Source organism: Sorex fumeus, unplaced genomic scaffold (genome assembly GCF_029834395.1).
Source record: "Sorex fumeus unplaced genomic scaffold, SorFum_2.1 ptg000072l, whole genome shotgun sequence".
Lineage (NCBI taxonomy): Eukaryota > Metazoa > Chordata > Mammalia > Eulipotyphla > Soricidae > Sorex > Sorex fumeus.
Window position 1 is genome coordinate 50,831,954 of NW_026606129.1, and position 16,248 is coordinate 50,848,201.

The window sequence follows — 16,248 nt, forward strand, 5'->3', positions numbered from 1 at the left end:
CTGGATATTGAATCTAGGCTCTCCAATGTAGAGAACAGACTTTCAGTGAACCATTTAAAAGATTCATATCTTACATTGAGTTGTTTTTATTCAGGCAAATTTTGTGTTAACTGTTGTCTTTATGAATAAATAATGCTTTTTGGTCTTACAGATATGGACAGGGCTGCTCTAGGAAAAATTGACATTGAGTGGTCTGGATATGTCCTGACCCCTGGAGTGAGTCTTTACAATGTTCTTTTCCCTAGAAAGGCATTACACTCCTGAGACCTGGACTAACTGGAAAAGTAAAACATTCTGAGGGCTGGGAGATAGCTCAAAGTGTTGGCGCTTCCCAGGTCCAGTTGTAGCACTATATGCTGCCCTGAGTAAAGCCAGGGTTAACCTCTGAACAGTGAGCCAGAACCCCTGAGTGGGTCACCTGAAAATGAACCATGCGCAAGGAGAAGCAGTCTATAGACCTAACAGTGTGTCACTGTACTGCAGCAAGAAGTCTACGTGCCCCCGGACCCTGGGTCTCCTGAGGAAGAAGAAATTAAGGAGAAGAAAGTGACCAGCCAAGGGAAGTCAAGTAGCAAAAAGGAGACCTCTAAAAGAGATAACAAGGAGAAAAAAGACAGAGGCACAACAAAGGTTAGAGGACTTACAGATCTGCTGTCTTCTTATAAGATTGAAAGAGGGGAGGAGGGTGGGTGGGAGAAGGGTGTAACTCTCTTTCACAAATGAGACAAAAGCCAAATGGTAACCATGTGGCACAGCCCAAACCCTCCACACTATACAATTCTGCTTGTCTTTGCCCTTTCAATGCTTTCTTCTGTAGACACAGTTCTGTAGGTGTAATTGTTAACATTTTGTACTCTGTTCTCCTACATTTGATTATATGTATTTTTCATGTTTTTGTCATACTTTAAGTATTGTAAAGCCTTTGTAATAAAAATTTACAGTAAGACTGAATTCCTTTTTTTTTTTCATTCCTTCCTTTATCTAATTTTTTACTATCATGAATGTATCAGCTTTTTCTTTTTTTTTTTTGCTTTTTGGGTCACACCTGGCAATGCACAAATGCACAGTGGTTACTCCTGGCTCATGCACTGAGGAATTACTCCTGGCAGTGCTCAGGGGACCATATGGGATGCTGGGAATCAAACCTGGGTCAGCTGCGTGCAAGGCAAACACCCTACCCGCTGTGCTATCGCTCCAGCCCCTATTTCTTTTAAAATTAATTCCTTAGGATAAATTCTTAAGATCAAAGATGAACATTTTTTTAATTTCCTGACATAAATTATTTTCCAATTACATTGACTTATCCTGATACTAATTATGCATTAGTAAGAATGGATGAATCTGTGCCTCAATTTACAACATTCCTTGAGTCATACTGGTTTATACATGGATTATTTCTGCCAGTTATTCTTTTTAACTGTATTTCCAGTCATTTTCGTAAAATAATTCCTAAGTGGGTTTTAGTAAAGGTTGGAGGAAATAATCCTTCTTATACCTCATCTGGTGCCTGACAAACGTTTTTAAGGTTTTGTTTTGGAACTAGTATAGCAACATTACAAATATACTGTAAGTAATTTGTGAAAAGCTAATTTCAGTAGGGCTAATTCTTAGCTTTTATGAGTACCATTAAGAATCATGAAAATGACCTTTGGTTTGCTCAGTTTCAGGAAAATGCCAACGAGGGGCCAGCCCCCCCAGAGGATGTCTTTAAGAAGCCTCTGCCTCCCACTGTGAAGAAGGAAGAGAGTCCTCCACCAGTAAGGCGAAGCCAGCACCCTGGGCTAGGCTGGGACTGCTTCCAAATGGGAAGGGAAGTTTTACAGGTTGATGCCTCATTTTGGCACTGGTCCTTTAGTTCTGTGTGTCCCAAACAAGGAGTCCTCTTAATTTTAAGCATGAGGTAAACTTTTCTCTATTAATAGGCCTGTTACAGAACAGAAACACTTACCTGTTCTTTCTCTACCATGTACCATTCCAGCCATTTTGAGGAGGAGGGGATATCCTACATGATACTCAGGAAACCCTCAGCGTCTTTCAGCAATTCTCAGCCTACCTTGCAAATGGTTCACTGTGTGGGCCCTCTATGCAGTGCAGCAAAGGCCCTGCAGTGCTGAGGACCTAATTTGGCGGGTGTAGAGGTGGAGTTGGGGAAGGATTGCACAATGCCCAACAGTGGTCTGGGCTTACTCTGACTCTCTGCTGAGAAACCACTTCCAGTGGTGCTCGGGGCACCATGTGTAGTGCCAGGGATTAAACTGGGATAGCACCATGCAAGGCAAGCAACTTATCCCCTAAACTATTCATTTTCTTCAGTGGTCCTATTTTGAACCCTGATCATTATTCCAACTAAAAGCAAAGGAATGAGGGGGAAGAATAACAGTACAGCGGTTAGGGCATTTGCTTTGCCTGCAGTCCACGTGGGGTTAATCCCTGGCATCCCATATGGTTCCCTGAGCACCACCAGGAATAATTAATTCATAAGTATACAATCAGGAGTAACCCCTGAAAATCATCAGATATGGCCCAAGAAACTAAATGAGTGAGATAGCTGTTATCAGACTATCTGCAAAATTGAGTTTGGTGCTAATAATCTTGCCCTTCTTCTAGCCTAAGGTAGTAAACCCACTGATCGGCCTCCTGGGTGAATATGGAGGAGACAGTGACTATGAGGAGGAAGAGGAAGAGGAGCAGACCCCTCCTCCACCACCCCGCGCAGCACAGCTTCAACAGCGAGAGGAGCTGACCAAGAAGGAAAACGAAGAAGACAAACTCACTGACTGGAATAAACTGGCTTGTCTGCTCTGCAGAAGGCAGTTTCCCAATAAAGAAGTTCTCCTTAAACACCAGCAACTCTCAGACCTGCACAAGGTATTAGGAAGGGGCCTTGACATTTCAGATTATTTACTCTTATTAGTGAGCCTTGCAAGAAGTACAGAAGTTCGTGCTGACTTTCTTACAGAATGTTAGAGCATTTCTGTAACATTCCCAGTTCTATAATTAAATCAATTCAGTGTGGCCAGGGATGTCGCTCAGTGGTAGATCATTTGCAATGTGAGTCATTTGGTTTGATCCCCATTACCACAATGAAATAAAGTCCAGTGCAATAATAAATTGCCTCTGTACCTTTCATTTGCAAGTTCCATTGCATTTAAAAAGTGCAGCATCAAAAAAAGAGAAGAAGTTGTGTATGGACCTAAGCAAACAGCACAACTGGACAAGTGAAGCACCAGACACAAACTGCTGAATATATAAGAGAAGGGGGCATGGGTTAGAAAACACACTTGCTGGGTTTCTTGGTTTAGTTCTGCCGGTAGTCTTGAACTTGGGCCTCAGCTCTCCTCCTTTTCTTATATATATGGTGACTTCACTTGATTGCATCTAGATCTGACAATGTGCAATTTTCCCCAAAGGTGTATCTCATTTTGTCATCTCTTCTTAAAGACATGACAGCAGCTTCTTAGAGTGTTAAGCTGAAATAGTGAGCCTTCCCTTATTCTTCCCATTTATGTTTATTGACCAAGGAGCCAAATTCTGAACAAATAAATCCTCCTAGTGGACTTAGTATAAAGAGGTTTACTTACACTCCTCTAGTAAATGCTGCAAGAACTAGTAAGGGGAGAGGAATTAGTCTTTCAGTATAGAACCCAACACCAGGGGCCAAAGCCATAGTACAGTGGATAGGGCATTTGCTTTGCATGCAACCGACCAGGGTTCAATCCTCAACATCCCATGTGTTCCCCCAAGCACCGTGAGGAGTAATTTCTGAGTGCAGAGCCAGGAGTACCCTGAGCATCACTGCATGTGACCCAAAAAGGGAAAAAAAGAAAAAAAAACCAACGTCTTCGTAGCTAAAAGCTGATTTCTGCTGTGATGATATGTCCTTCTGATTCCCAGCTGCCTCTGGCGAGTCTGCAAAATTTCTCGGATTCTGAGACACGCCTCCTAATAATCTCTGCAATAGACTGTCTGCACAGTCCTTTCAAACTTATGGAATTCTGCTTCCTCCAACACATATAAAATACAGCTCTGATGAAAATATAATTAATGGTTAGTGAGATTAAAATGTAGTTGTCAGGGAAAAGGGTCTCGAGGCTGTTGAACCGAGAAATAAAACTGAACCCGGGACAGTGGATTGTGGACTGTAATACTGTCTCTTTCTTTGCAGTGATACTGTGTAGTGATACTTCTTTTGGTACTAGAGCTGCACTAATAAAAATGCATGCATTACATTTCTTTTGTTTGTTTAATTTTAGGCCACACCCAGTGGTGCTCAGCATCATCTCCTAGCAGGGCTCAGGGAACCACATGGGGTGCCAGGAATCAAACCTAAGTCGGCTGTGTGCAAGGAGCTCCATCCGCTGTACTGTCTCTCCGGCCCCACGTTACATTTCTAATTTATGTTTAAGGGCAGTGTGTAGAAGTGTCATGCCTTCAGAGTAGAGCACTGGAGTCAGAGAGGACAGAGCTCTTGCCTTGAACGTGGCTGAACCAGGTTCAATCCCTACCACCCCATAGGGCCCCAACCACCACCAGGAATAACTTCCTGAATGCAAAGCCAAGAGTAACCCTTGAACATAGTCAGCTGTGGCCCAAAAACGAAAAGTAGCAAACTCTCAGTCTGTTTGTTCTTTCAGGATTTGAGTCCCTTTTCATATTTCTCTGGAGCTTGAAAGATGAGTAATATGTGAGAATGATGGGGGGGGCAGAGTAATAGAGCATGTAGACATTTGGTTTTCTTGTTTGTTCTGATTCCCCTTTCCTATAATTACTACCTTAGAGATGAAAAAAAATTGTGTCTTCTATATTTTGAATAAAATAGAATAAAGTTCTCTCTTCTGCCACACCACGGCGCTAATCTGTGTGACAGGTTTGCATTAGAACTTGGAAGCAAGTAGAGGTAGGAATTGTTCATTTTAGGCTGCACTGATTGTGCAGATGCACCTGCACATCTTCCACATTCAGCCAACAACCTACAATTTAAGGCATTTCTAAGGTAAATTATTATTTCTTTAACACACACTCATAGAACTCTCTCTCTTCTCAGCAAAACCTGGAAATCCATCGAAAGATAAAGCAGTCTGAGCAGGAACTCGCCTACTTGGAGAGGAGAGAACGGGAGGTGAGACTGGTGACTTGATATTCCTCAACATAACTTTTTTCTCTTCACTTTGTGATTCAGTATTTGTGGAATGTACTGGTCCCTCCTTACAAGAATAAAGGAAATAAGACCCTAAAAGATATGTTCACATTTCTCAAAAGTACATTGAAATTAGTACACTTTAGTCAGTTATGGCTCAAGTTAAACCTTCGAGGGGGGGTTTGGTGGTTTTTTTTGGGAGGGGGAGGTGGAGGCGGGCGGGACGACTCCCTCCCAAGCAGTTCTCAAGGATTCCAAGAACCATTCCAATAATTCTTGGAATATTGAGCCTTGTGGTTAGTGTTCAGGCCTGAGGATGTGCTGCCTGCAACCTCAAACCTGGTGGTGCCAAGGATTACTCAGGCCACCCCAGTGATAGTTAGAAACCACCAGTGATGCTCAGGGGATCATGTACAAGAGTAGAATTGGGGTCAACTGCATGTAAAGCATGCACCTTAAACCTGTACTGTTTCAGCACCTTAGCTTCTTTTAAAAAAAAAAATGAAAAAAAGGATGTTAGGGTCTTCAATAGATCAAATAAATATCTATACTCCTTGCTGCCCAGCTTAAAAATTAGTGACGAAGGGCCAGAGCAATAGTACAGCATGCATGGTACTTCCTTGCACACAGCTGACCTGGGATCAATTCCTAGCACCAGCATACGGTCCTAAGCCTGCCAGAAGTTATCTCTGAATGTAGAGCCAGGAGTAAGCCCTGTGCACCACCGGGTGTGGCCCAAAAACAGAATCAGGGGAGTGTTGAACAGAGTTTGTGGTATCTTTTACTAAGCTGGAGGAAGTAGCTTCATGTGAAAAGCTTGGTAGACTAGATAGATCTAGATAGATCTTGCTATCTAGGCAGATCTCACCTGCTCATCACTGACTTTACAGTCTTGTTGATGTGTGGTTAGAAATCCACCTGTAGGGATCAGAGTGATAATATAGTAAGGCATTTGCCTTGCCTACAACCTATTCAGGTTTGATACTGGCACCCCATATTGTCGTCTCAGTACCATCAGGAGTGAACCCAGAGTGCAGAGCCAGAAGTAATCCCTGAGCATTGCTGGGCATGTCCAAATAAAAGTAAAGAAAGAAACCTCCTTTAGAGGTCTATTAGAGAATTTACTCTCTCTGAAGAGGAAGTAATGGTTAAACCAGGCATAAAATTGTGTTCCTCCCAAATGTGCCATCAGAGAAGCCTTTGGTTTTCAAGAAGGATGAGTGAAAGAGCCAGAGGTAACTAGGAGTTAGTAGTTGAGCTTCCAGGTCAGAAGAAATACCAGGAATAAAGTGAGGTTTCCCCATTCCCCAAATCTCTTAGATAAAAATTTCAAATCTGTTTTACTACCTAACAACAGGGAAGATTTAAAGAAAGAGGGACTGATCGCAGGGAAAAGCTCCAAACTTCTGACTCTCCTGAAAGAAAACGAAGTAAATACTCCAGGGAAACTGACAGGTAAGTCCAGACCCTTTTGATTGGTCTACTCTTTAGGCTTATGAAACCATCTCCAGCATTCTGCTGTTTATTCCTTTCAGTGAGGTGAGGTTATTGACTGCAAGTTCTGTCTGAACTCCTTGAATGTGAGGTTTATCCCTTCTTTGGCCCCCTATCTTTACATAGGAAACATGTGTATTTGCAAGGAAGATTGATTGCTTCCACTATCTCAAAGCCAGAGCTAGAATTCCATGGGTAGGACCCTTTTTCTTCTCCTCAGTAATGCTGTAACTCTCTTTGGCTTTTTCTCTTCGTTCTTTTATTGTATGTTAAATGAACAGTTTGCTAGGACTAGAGGGTGGCTCAGTGGCTTAAGGCACCTGTGTTGCAAATTTTGAGGCTAGAAGTTTAACCCCTGATGCTACTCATATATGCCAAGGCGGTACTGGCAGACTTGCTTTTGGACCTCAGTGCCTCATCAAAGTATTCAGCCTCCAGCATGCAAGAGTATGAGAGCACTATGACTAAAGTGTACAACCCCCTGCAAACACCATGACTAGAAAGTGCTTGAGCACCATAGCCAAGGGAATGCATTCCTGGCGAGCACCAGGGCCGAGAATGCAAATACTGTGACCAGGTGTGCCATCCTCCAGCCATCTCCAAAACAATCGGGATAGGGGGATGAACATGTTTGGGGCCATACCCAGTGGTGATAAGGACTCTGCTTGGGAGTGACCATTGTGGTTCTTGGGGGTCCATATGTGGTGCCAGGGATTTGAACCAGGTTCTGACGTATGCAAGGCAAGCTCTTAACCCCTATACTGTTTCTCCAGCTGTGATATAATTACTCATGTGATCTCCAGCTGCCTGTGCTTATAATTCTCAAGTCATGAGTCTAGAATTAAAGGAAAATAGGAGCGATAGCACAGCGGGTAGGGCAGTTGCCTTGCATGCAGCCGACCCGTGTTCGATCCCCAGCATCCCATATGGTCCCCTGAGCACCGCCAGGAGTAACCCCTGAGCATTGCCAGGTGTGACCCAAAAAGCAAAAGAAAAAAAGAATTAAAGGAAAATAGTAAACAACATGCTTAACCAGGATAGCCCTTGGTAAGCGCCCCATCCCATCTCAGGAGTAACCCCATCTCCAGGTGTGCACTGCCCGCCCCCCCCGCGCAAAAAAAAAAAAAAAGAAGAATTGGTAAATACATATATGATCTATGACTGTCTAGACTCAGGAACTTAGGTGATATTTTGTCTTATAGAGCAGATATAGAAATATGGAGAAAAAAGGGGGCATATCAGTTGGAGGGATCTATAGAGCTTTTGTGAGAGAGAAGGTCATAGTGCACTTGAGAAGTTCTTAGTAGTGTAATGGAACTGAACATTGGGCTCCATTGTTGACAGGAAGCAAGGTTGTGATACCAGAGAAGTTTGAGAGATTCATACCTGAATATCATGCTATGACTTTGTCTTAACAGTATTGGGAGGAGGTATGGTGCCACCAGCAGGTCAATCTGTACCTGTGAGGCGAATGCATCAGCAGCCTGATGGCGCTTTCAGACTTCCAGATACCCCATAATTACTGCTGTGCCTTTGGCCAGACCCCAAAAACTTGGGGCAAAGTTTACCAAGAAAGTAAATGGTTAAAAGTTAGGTATGTGGGAGACACACCCACAAACCACCTCCGGCTCAGCTATATAGTTGGAGGCAAGGACTCTCTGGTTTCTGATCAAACTGATTAATGGCCATGATCCCAGAGACTCAGACAAATCTCGGAATCCAGCAGCTTTTGGCAGAGATGTGTCCGGTTCCTGCAATGGGTTATCGGTGCTGGACCACCCCAGGGGGATAGAGTGTTGTCCCTCTGCCTGCTCCCCGGTGGCCGCCATCTTCCAGAGGCCATTGGACAGTCAGGTTTAGGCCCACAGTGATAAGACATGCGAGGCCTCACGGGATAGGGGTGGAGCCAGCCCATTCCTCCCCGCCCCAACAAGATCCCTAGTTTGCAGCTCACGAACGGCCTCTCTGGCTCCTGATCAAGCTGCTTAATGGCCATGATCCAAGAGACTAAGGAACAACTCTCAGAACCCAGCAGGTTTTGGCAGAAATCCCTCCAGATTTAATTGTTAAAATTTCGGAATTCCAAAATCACGCGGCCACTACTGCAACCTCATGATATCATATGTTATTCATAACCAGCAATAGAAAACAAAACAAAACAAAAAGTATCGGGAGGTGGGGCTAGAGCTGTATGTAGCACAGCGGATAGGGTGTTTGACTTGCATGCGGCTCACTGGGGTTCGATTCCCAGCATCCCATATGGTCCCTCGAGCACCGCCAGAAGTAATTCCTGAGTGCATGAGCCAGGAGTAACCCCAGTGCAACGCCGGGTGTAACCCAAAAATAAAAAAAAAAAAGTATTGAGAGGTCATGAAATGATTTTCAGCAGGATATTGATTAGTGAGGGTTTGGTTTGATTGAGGGGACCACAACCAGCAGTGCTCAGGGGCTACTTCTGGTGATGCTTGAGAAACTATGCAGTGCTAGGTTCTGGGGGGTCAAACCCCAGTGTTTCCACATGCAAAGTATTTGCTCTAGCCCTTTGAGCTACCTTCCCAATCTCTGATCTAGTGAACCTTAAATAAGTTTTGTGTTGGTGAGCAAAAAACAAGATAGTGGGGTAGCTTGTGTTTGTAGGGAATAGGATGTGATTGGTGGAAAAAGACCATGAGGAGGCTAGATGAGCTGAAGTAGGGGCAGAATGCATAACTGAGAAAGAAGTCTGCGTGAAAAACACTCATATTTTTAAGTTGCTTGCTTTTTTAAGACTAAGGTGAGATCACTTAATGTAGCACCAAAGGATTATTCTCTGCTTTCGTTTTTTTTTTTTTTTTAATTCATCAGCAGTTTTGAATGTTTAGGACTGTAGAATAGAACAAAGGTGAAGGAATCAGCCTGGAAAGGGAGGGAGAGCCCCTTAGCTCTGAGTCAGTAGAACGGGGTAAAGAAGCGCCTTTTGTTTTGTTTTTGGGCCACACCCAGTGGTGCTCAGGGGTTACTCCTGGCTCTGCACTGAGGGATCACTTTTGGTGGGCACAGGGGACCATGTAGAATACCAGGGATTGAACATGGGTTCAGCTGTATGCAAGCTAAGCACCCTTCCACTGAACTGTCACATATTGTGTACCAACAGAGGTTACTCCAAGCACAGTCAGGAATAACCCCTGAGCATCATAGGGTAAGGCCTCCAACACCACTCCCCTCCAGAAAAAAAGAGAGCAGGCCCACATATGTAGCAGCAGCACGGTATCTCCCAATCATCACAGGAACCCCCTACTCCTCTGTCAGTAGAAAAGCACATGCCCAGGAGATAAATGAAAATAGTGTTGGAGAGCTCAGAAAACAGAATTGATCAGGATGGAGCCATAGAATTTGACAATCTTGTTAGTGGTGGCTATGATGCTGGGTACCTCAGTCCTGGGTCAAGAGTGGAACACCAATAAAGAAGCATTGAATGGGGCCAGAGAGAATGTACATCAGGTAGGGCATTTGCTTTGCACACAGCCAACCCAGGTTCCATCCTCAGCATCCCACATGTTCCCCTGAGCACTGCCAGGAGAGATTCTGAGTGCAGAGCCAGGAGTAAACCCTGAGCATTGCTGGCTGTAGCCCCCAAATAAAAAACAACCAAACAAAAAAGCACTGAGGGTAAAGTGCAATAGAATATCTGGAATTATCCAGAAAAAAAAAATCAGGAGGAAAGAAGACGAAGAAGAATGAAAGCTACCTGGTCTGATCCCATCTTCCTTCTTTATCTTCTATATCCATTGTGACTGTTTCTCTAATTCAGCCTTTTCTTTAGGAGCTGGAGCTATAGCACAGTGGGTAGGGCATTTGCCTTGCACGTGGCCGACCCGGGTTCGATTCCCATCATCCCATATGGTCCCCTGAGCACTGCCGGGAGTGATTCCTGAGTGCAAAGCCAGAAGTAACCCCTGTGCATTACTGGGTGTGATCCAAAAAGTTAAAAAAAAAAAAGCCTTCATTCTAGCTCACCTTTCCTCGCCTGGACAGATTATTTTTTTCCTCTTTTCTTTGTTTATGTCCTTTTCTCCCGTGTGTTTTCTTATCACTAATGCTCCTTTTGTTGCATCCCAGTTCACATGTCCCCTTTTGGTACAGATCCTATCTTTGTTGGCCTTACCACTCGGACTTTGTGTTCCTCGACTTAATTTCCGTAGCAGCCATCTACTGACTTTCATGCACTGAGTACCAGTTGACATGTTGTTCTTCTCATGCCCTTTCCCATTTATGAGTGAGGACCAAATCTCTCTTGACTATTTATCCCCAGGACAAAGCCTATTGCATACATAGTAAGTACTCAGAAATCATTTAATATGTATAAGAGGTAGCAATTCTGAATCATTAGGGCAAAGCTTTTTATTAGGTTCACAATTGTAAGTAAATACAAGTAAGTAAATGTAAAGCTGGAAAGCAACTGTCTAAAGTGTGTCTGCTTCTTTTGCAGTGATCGTAAACCTGTTGGCAAAGAAGGTCTGGACAATATTAGCAAAGGCGACTGTGTCCAACAGGCCACTGGCTGGAGGAAAGGGGCAGGTCTTGGATATGGAAACCCTGGATTGGCTTCAGCAGAGGAGGTGAAGTGGTTTCTATCATGTTGTAACGAACATAAAATATACTTGACTTTCACTCTGTCTTTCTCCACTGCTGGTAGAGGACATGAGCACTGTGGAACACATAAGATCTGGATAACTGGTTTATAGCTGGGGATGCTAAACCCTTTGCAATTCAGTTGGTAATGTGAAAGGGAGGGGAGAGTTGGAATAGGGATCATCTTATTGTTACATGGAAGTGTGTGGATATCAGGCAATTTAAAACTGAAATTCATTAGGTGAAAAAACAAATAGTAAGCAATAAAATGTAGAGATGGTATAGGGTTAAGATGTTTTCCTTGCATCCTGCAGACCCTGATTCAAATTTCCCACACCACATATGGTCCCCAACTACCAGCAGGGGTAACTCCTGAGCACAGAGCCAGGAATGTATGATGAGCTCTGACAGGTGTAACCTAGAAACCTCCCACTAGAAAAAAAAAAAAGTGCAGAAATATCTCTGAGAGACGTTATGATTAGAGGTCGAAGTTATTTGTAACTGAAATTTGAATATGAAGTTAGAACTGGTTCCATGCTTGTCTCATATTTCAGAAAGAGAAGGCAATAAAAAGGAACATTGCCCATTTTGTGTTGGCTTGGCCCCCTCTGAAAATGCCAACTATAGGAAATTGCCTTTTCTCTTTCTCTAGCGCTTTCCTATCTCTGGTGTTAAATTCCATATCCTGAACTCATGATTTCACCTTCTTTATTCATGTTGAGTATTTCTTTAATAATTAAACATGCCCCGGGAGCTAGAGAGATAGCACAGTGGGTAGGGCTTTGGCCTTGCACACTGCCGACCCGGGTTTGATTCCCAGCATCCCATATGGTCCCCTGAGCACTGCCAGGAGTAACTCCTGAGTGCAGAGCCAGGAGTAACCCCTGTGCATCGCCGGGTGTGACCTAAAAAAGAAAAAAAAAATTAAACATGCCCAGAAGCTGGGAGAAGCTCAAAAGATAGACCATATGCTTAATGCACTAAATTTAATCACTGACACCAAATGGGCCTCCAAAGCGTGGTACCAAATTGTCAGGTCCACAGCGCAAGCCATCGCTGGGTATGGCCCCTTTAAAATATGTCGTGGTGATAATAAAGATAATTCTGGTTTTTATTTTTAACATTCACCAGAATTTGCGTACATTTTACTCCTTATTGATCTAGAAATGCTTATAGCATCCAGCTAGCCCTGAATCTAGTTCCATGGAGTCTGCTGCATTGTTTTTTCTTTCTTTTGCAGACTGAAGGCCGGATGAGGGGGCCCAATGTGGGAACTCCAGGAAGAACCAGCAAGAGACAGTCCAACGAGACTTACCGAGATGCTGTTCGAAGAGTCATGTTTGCTCGGTATAAAGAACTTGATTAAAGAATGGAGACAATGCCATCTCAGACACAACCTCCTCCTTGTTTTGTTTGTCCGTCTCTCCTCTTGTTTTGTTACTGTTCTTGCTGCTAGAACTTTTTTAAATAAACTTTTTTTCAATGTGATTTTTTTATTATTAATTTTTTTCCCATAAAGAGGGGTATAGTGGTAGGAGGATGAGGGTACTCAGTTGTGGACCCCTTTGAGCTGGTGCTGACATGGCAGCAGTCGCTTCAGTGAGCCGTTCAAAATTGCCTGTTTTCAGTGTCAGTGGGTAAGAGGCAGTGGTTTTTGAACTCAAGCTTATGTGAATGCTGCAGAGTCTGTATTTTCTAATCCGAATCTAAAAACCAGGGGCTGAAGCAGTAGTGCAAGGCAGGGTGCTTTCCTTGCACATAAGATGACCTGGGTTTAATCCCTATCACCCCATAAGGACCCCAAGCTCAACAGAAGTGATCCCTGAGCACAGAGCTAGGAGTAAGCCCTGAATACCACCAGTGTGGTTCCCCCCAGTTTTTTTAATCTAAATAACTAGCATCTCATTACTGTTCCTATGTCTCTGATAACTATAAAGCTAGACCTTTCTAGGGACTGGAGCTATAGTAGAGTGGTTAGGGCATTTGCCTTGCACGTGGCTGACCTGGATTCGATCCCCAGCATCCCATATGGTCCCCCAGCACCACCAAGAATAATTCCTGAGTACAGAGCCAAGAATAACCCCTGTGCATCATTGGGTGTGACAAAAACAGCCAAAAAATAAAAAGCTGGACCTTTCTATATATTTACTACTCATTAAACCTATGTAGTTCTCTTCTGACTACTGACTGCATTGTTAAAGGAAGTTGAGGCGAAGGGGAGGGAGACACAGTGTGATAGCTCCTTAAGTGACTGCTAGGTGCTCTGTGCTGAAGCACATTAAATAACCGCCACGTGCTAGTATAGTAAGATGTACTACTTCCAGGCCTGAGACATGGCTCCATGGTTAAAACACCTGTCTGGCTAACATAAGGCCATGAGTTTGTTCCCTGGTGCTTCCAATACATGCTGAACTTGGTTCCAGTTTTGCTGTCTGGGATCCCCAGCATGGCAACAGATGGGTGACCTGGAGCTCAAGAGATAGCTTAAATTGCTAGAAGCGTACCTTATGTGCTAGAGCCCGTGTCAAGTCCCCTCGCCACATGGCCCCCTAGCACTTCTAGGTTTGACTCAAAAGCCTAGGGACTGGAGTGATAGCACAGCAGGTAGGGCATATGCCTTGCATGCGGTCAACCCGGGTTCGATTCCCAGCATCCCATAAATATGGTCCCCCAAGCACCGCCAGGAGTAATTCCTGAGTGCCTGAGCCAGGAGTAACCCCTGTGTATCGCCGGATGTGCCCCAAAAAGAAAAAAAAGCCTTTTTGGGTGAGGTCAAATAACTATCCTATATTGTTTATCTGTTATTGTTTTCTTTTTTTTAGGCCACACCTATGGTGTTCAGGGCTAACTTCTGGCTCTGTCCTCAGGATTACTCCTGGTGGAATTCCAAGGACCATATGCAGTACCAAGGATCGAACCAGGGCCAGGCTGCTTGCAAAGCACATTAATCCGTGTACTATTTCTCTGGCACCCCCCTTCCCCCATCCCAAAAAAAGCAGGTGGATATGGCACAATCATGGGTTATTCACTTGCCTTACACACAGCTGACCTGAGTTCAATCCCCAGCACTCTATATAATCCCCTGAGCCCTACCAAAAGTGATAGTTACTAAGTTCAGAGCCTGGAATAAGCCCTAAGTACCACCGGGTCCGACCCCCGCCCTAAAAAACATTAAACAGGTGTGACTGGGGACCAGTTTCCTGAGCACTGCCAGTTGTGGCCCCAAAACCAATTAAAAAGCAGACCATGGGAGAGGTTGTAAAGTTTTAAGATATTTGTCTCACTCAAAATCTGACCCTGGGGGCTGGAGCAATAGCACAGCAGGTAGGGCGTTTGCCTTGCACGCCCCCGACCTGGGTTCGATTCCCAGCATACCATATGGTCCCTGAGCACCGCCAGAAGTAATTCCTGAGTGCATGAGCCAGGAATAAACCCCGTAAACCGCCAGGTATGACCCAAAACAAACCAAAAAACTGACCCTGGTTCAGTCCCTGGCACTGCATCTGGGCCCCTGAGCACAAAGCCCGGAATAGCCCCTCAGTACGGCTGGGTGTCACCCAACAATTTTTTTTAATACAGATGTGCAGTCACCAATGCACAGTCAGGTGTGGTTGAGCGGTTTCTGTTCCAGTTACCCTGTTGTGAGAAAACAGCCACTGGCAAGCCATAGATGACTAGGCTGTGTTCTAATAAAACTTTGGTGAGCCAGAGAGAGAGTACAGTGGTAAGACTATTGCCTTGCACATGGCTGACCAGGGTTCTAGCCCTGGCACCACGTATTGTCCTCTGAGATCCACCTCGAGTGACTGACACCTGACCACCAAGTCAGGAGAAAGCCCTGAGTATTGCCAGATGTGCCCAAAAACAATGAAACTTCTTTACAGAATCAGGTCACAGAATTGGCCCACAGAGTTGTGATTTTCCAATCACTGATCTAAAGACGTTGTCTGGGAATATAAACATGATCAAGAAGGATTTTATAAAAGTAATGGGGAGAATTGGTTTTTGGGAGGAAATGAGCAGTAATAGATGGGAGATGTAAGGGCAGATGGGAATATGCCAAGGAGACAACTTATTCGACAACAGGAATAAAATATATTCAAATTATTTAATATGTTGTGTCCAGATAAATCTTAGTCTTTTTGTTTTATTAGGGGGGTTTGAGGTCACCTTTGGTAGAGCTCAGGACTTAACCCCTTACTTTGTGTTCGGGGATCAAACACAGATCAGCTGCATGCAAGGCAAGTGCCCTGCCTTCTGTACTGTCTCTCCAACCCCAATCTTTAATATGTTTTAAAGGTCTGGAACACATGCTGTGCATATAGGAAAGCCTGTTTCGGTCCCAGATACCACATCCTTTAAGTAACTGCCAGAAGAACCTGAATACAGCAAGTACAACACCTAGAGTAGCAAAAAAACCTCCCCAGAAAAAAAAAAAAGATTTTGTCCATTCAAGTGGAAAAACATCTGGAGCACATTGATTTAAATATTGAGAGGCCCAGTTTCTATATTATAAAAAATGGACCATTTAAACCTTCTCAGCTCTAGGCTGATGCACTTCATGAGTCCTCCTGATCTCTGCCTAATGGACTGCAGTACCACGGTGTTGCATCTCAGTGCTTCCCAACCTCCTTTGCCGAGTAGGTCAAATGCCTGTTGAAAGCTGACTCAGCTTTTTCCTGATCTGAACAAATCAAGATTTTCTTCTTTTGAGTCATCTTTTCAGATGAAGAGTAAGCTGTGGAACACATAATTTAAATACTTCACTGTTTTAATTGTGATGGGGGAGGGGGCTTACTCCTGGCATTGTGCTCAGGGGTCACCCCTGATGGTGATCACAGGATCATATGTGGTACCCTGCATGTGAGGCAAGCCCCCTACCCTCTGTACTATGGCTCCAGTCCCTAAATACTTCACTGCTGAAGACTTTTTTTTTAAAGATCTTCACTGCATCATCCCTTTGTGACATCTCTAGGATTCTGGTGTAGTTCCCAGGTGACTTATGT

The 16,248-nt window shown here is 44.1% G+C and overlaps 1 protein-coding gene across 5 annotated transcripts in view; it reads left to right on the plus strand.

Annotated features, from left to right (window-relative positions):
* RBM6 (RNA binding motif protein 6) overlaps positions 1 to 12,730 on the plus strand; it is a 122,583-nt gene extending 109,853 nt beyond the window's left edge. For 4 of the 5 annotated variants that reach the window (XM_056129737.1, XM_056129736.1, XM_056129740.1 and 1 more), the window contains 7 exons: positions 484 to 630; positions 1,662 to 1,757; positions 2,608 to 2,868; positions 5,045 to 5,119; positions 6,495 to 6,592; positions 11,100 to 11,229; positions 12,483 to 12,730. In XM_056129737.1, the coding sequence (XP_055985712.1) occupies positions 484 to 630; positions 1,662 to 1,757; positions 2,608 to 2,868; positions 5,045 to 5,119; positions 6,495 to 6,592; positions 11,100 to 11,229; positions 12,483 to 12,608 (933 nt within the window). In that variant the 3' untranslated portion in view covers positions 12,609 to 12,730. Of the gene's footprint in view, positions 1 to 483; positions 631 to 1,661; positions 1,758 to 2,607; positions 2,869 to 5,044; positions 5,120 to 6,494; positions 6,593 to 11,099; positions 11,230 to 12,482 lie in introns of those variants that run through there. The other variant, XM_056129738.1, reaches the window with a different exon arrangement.
* The last annotated feature ends 3,518 nt before the right edge of the window (positions 12,731 to 16,248 follow it).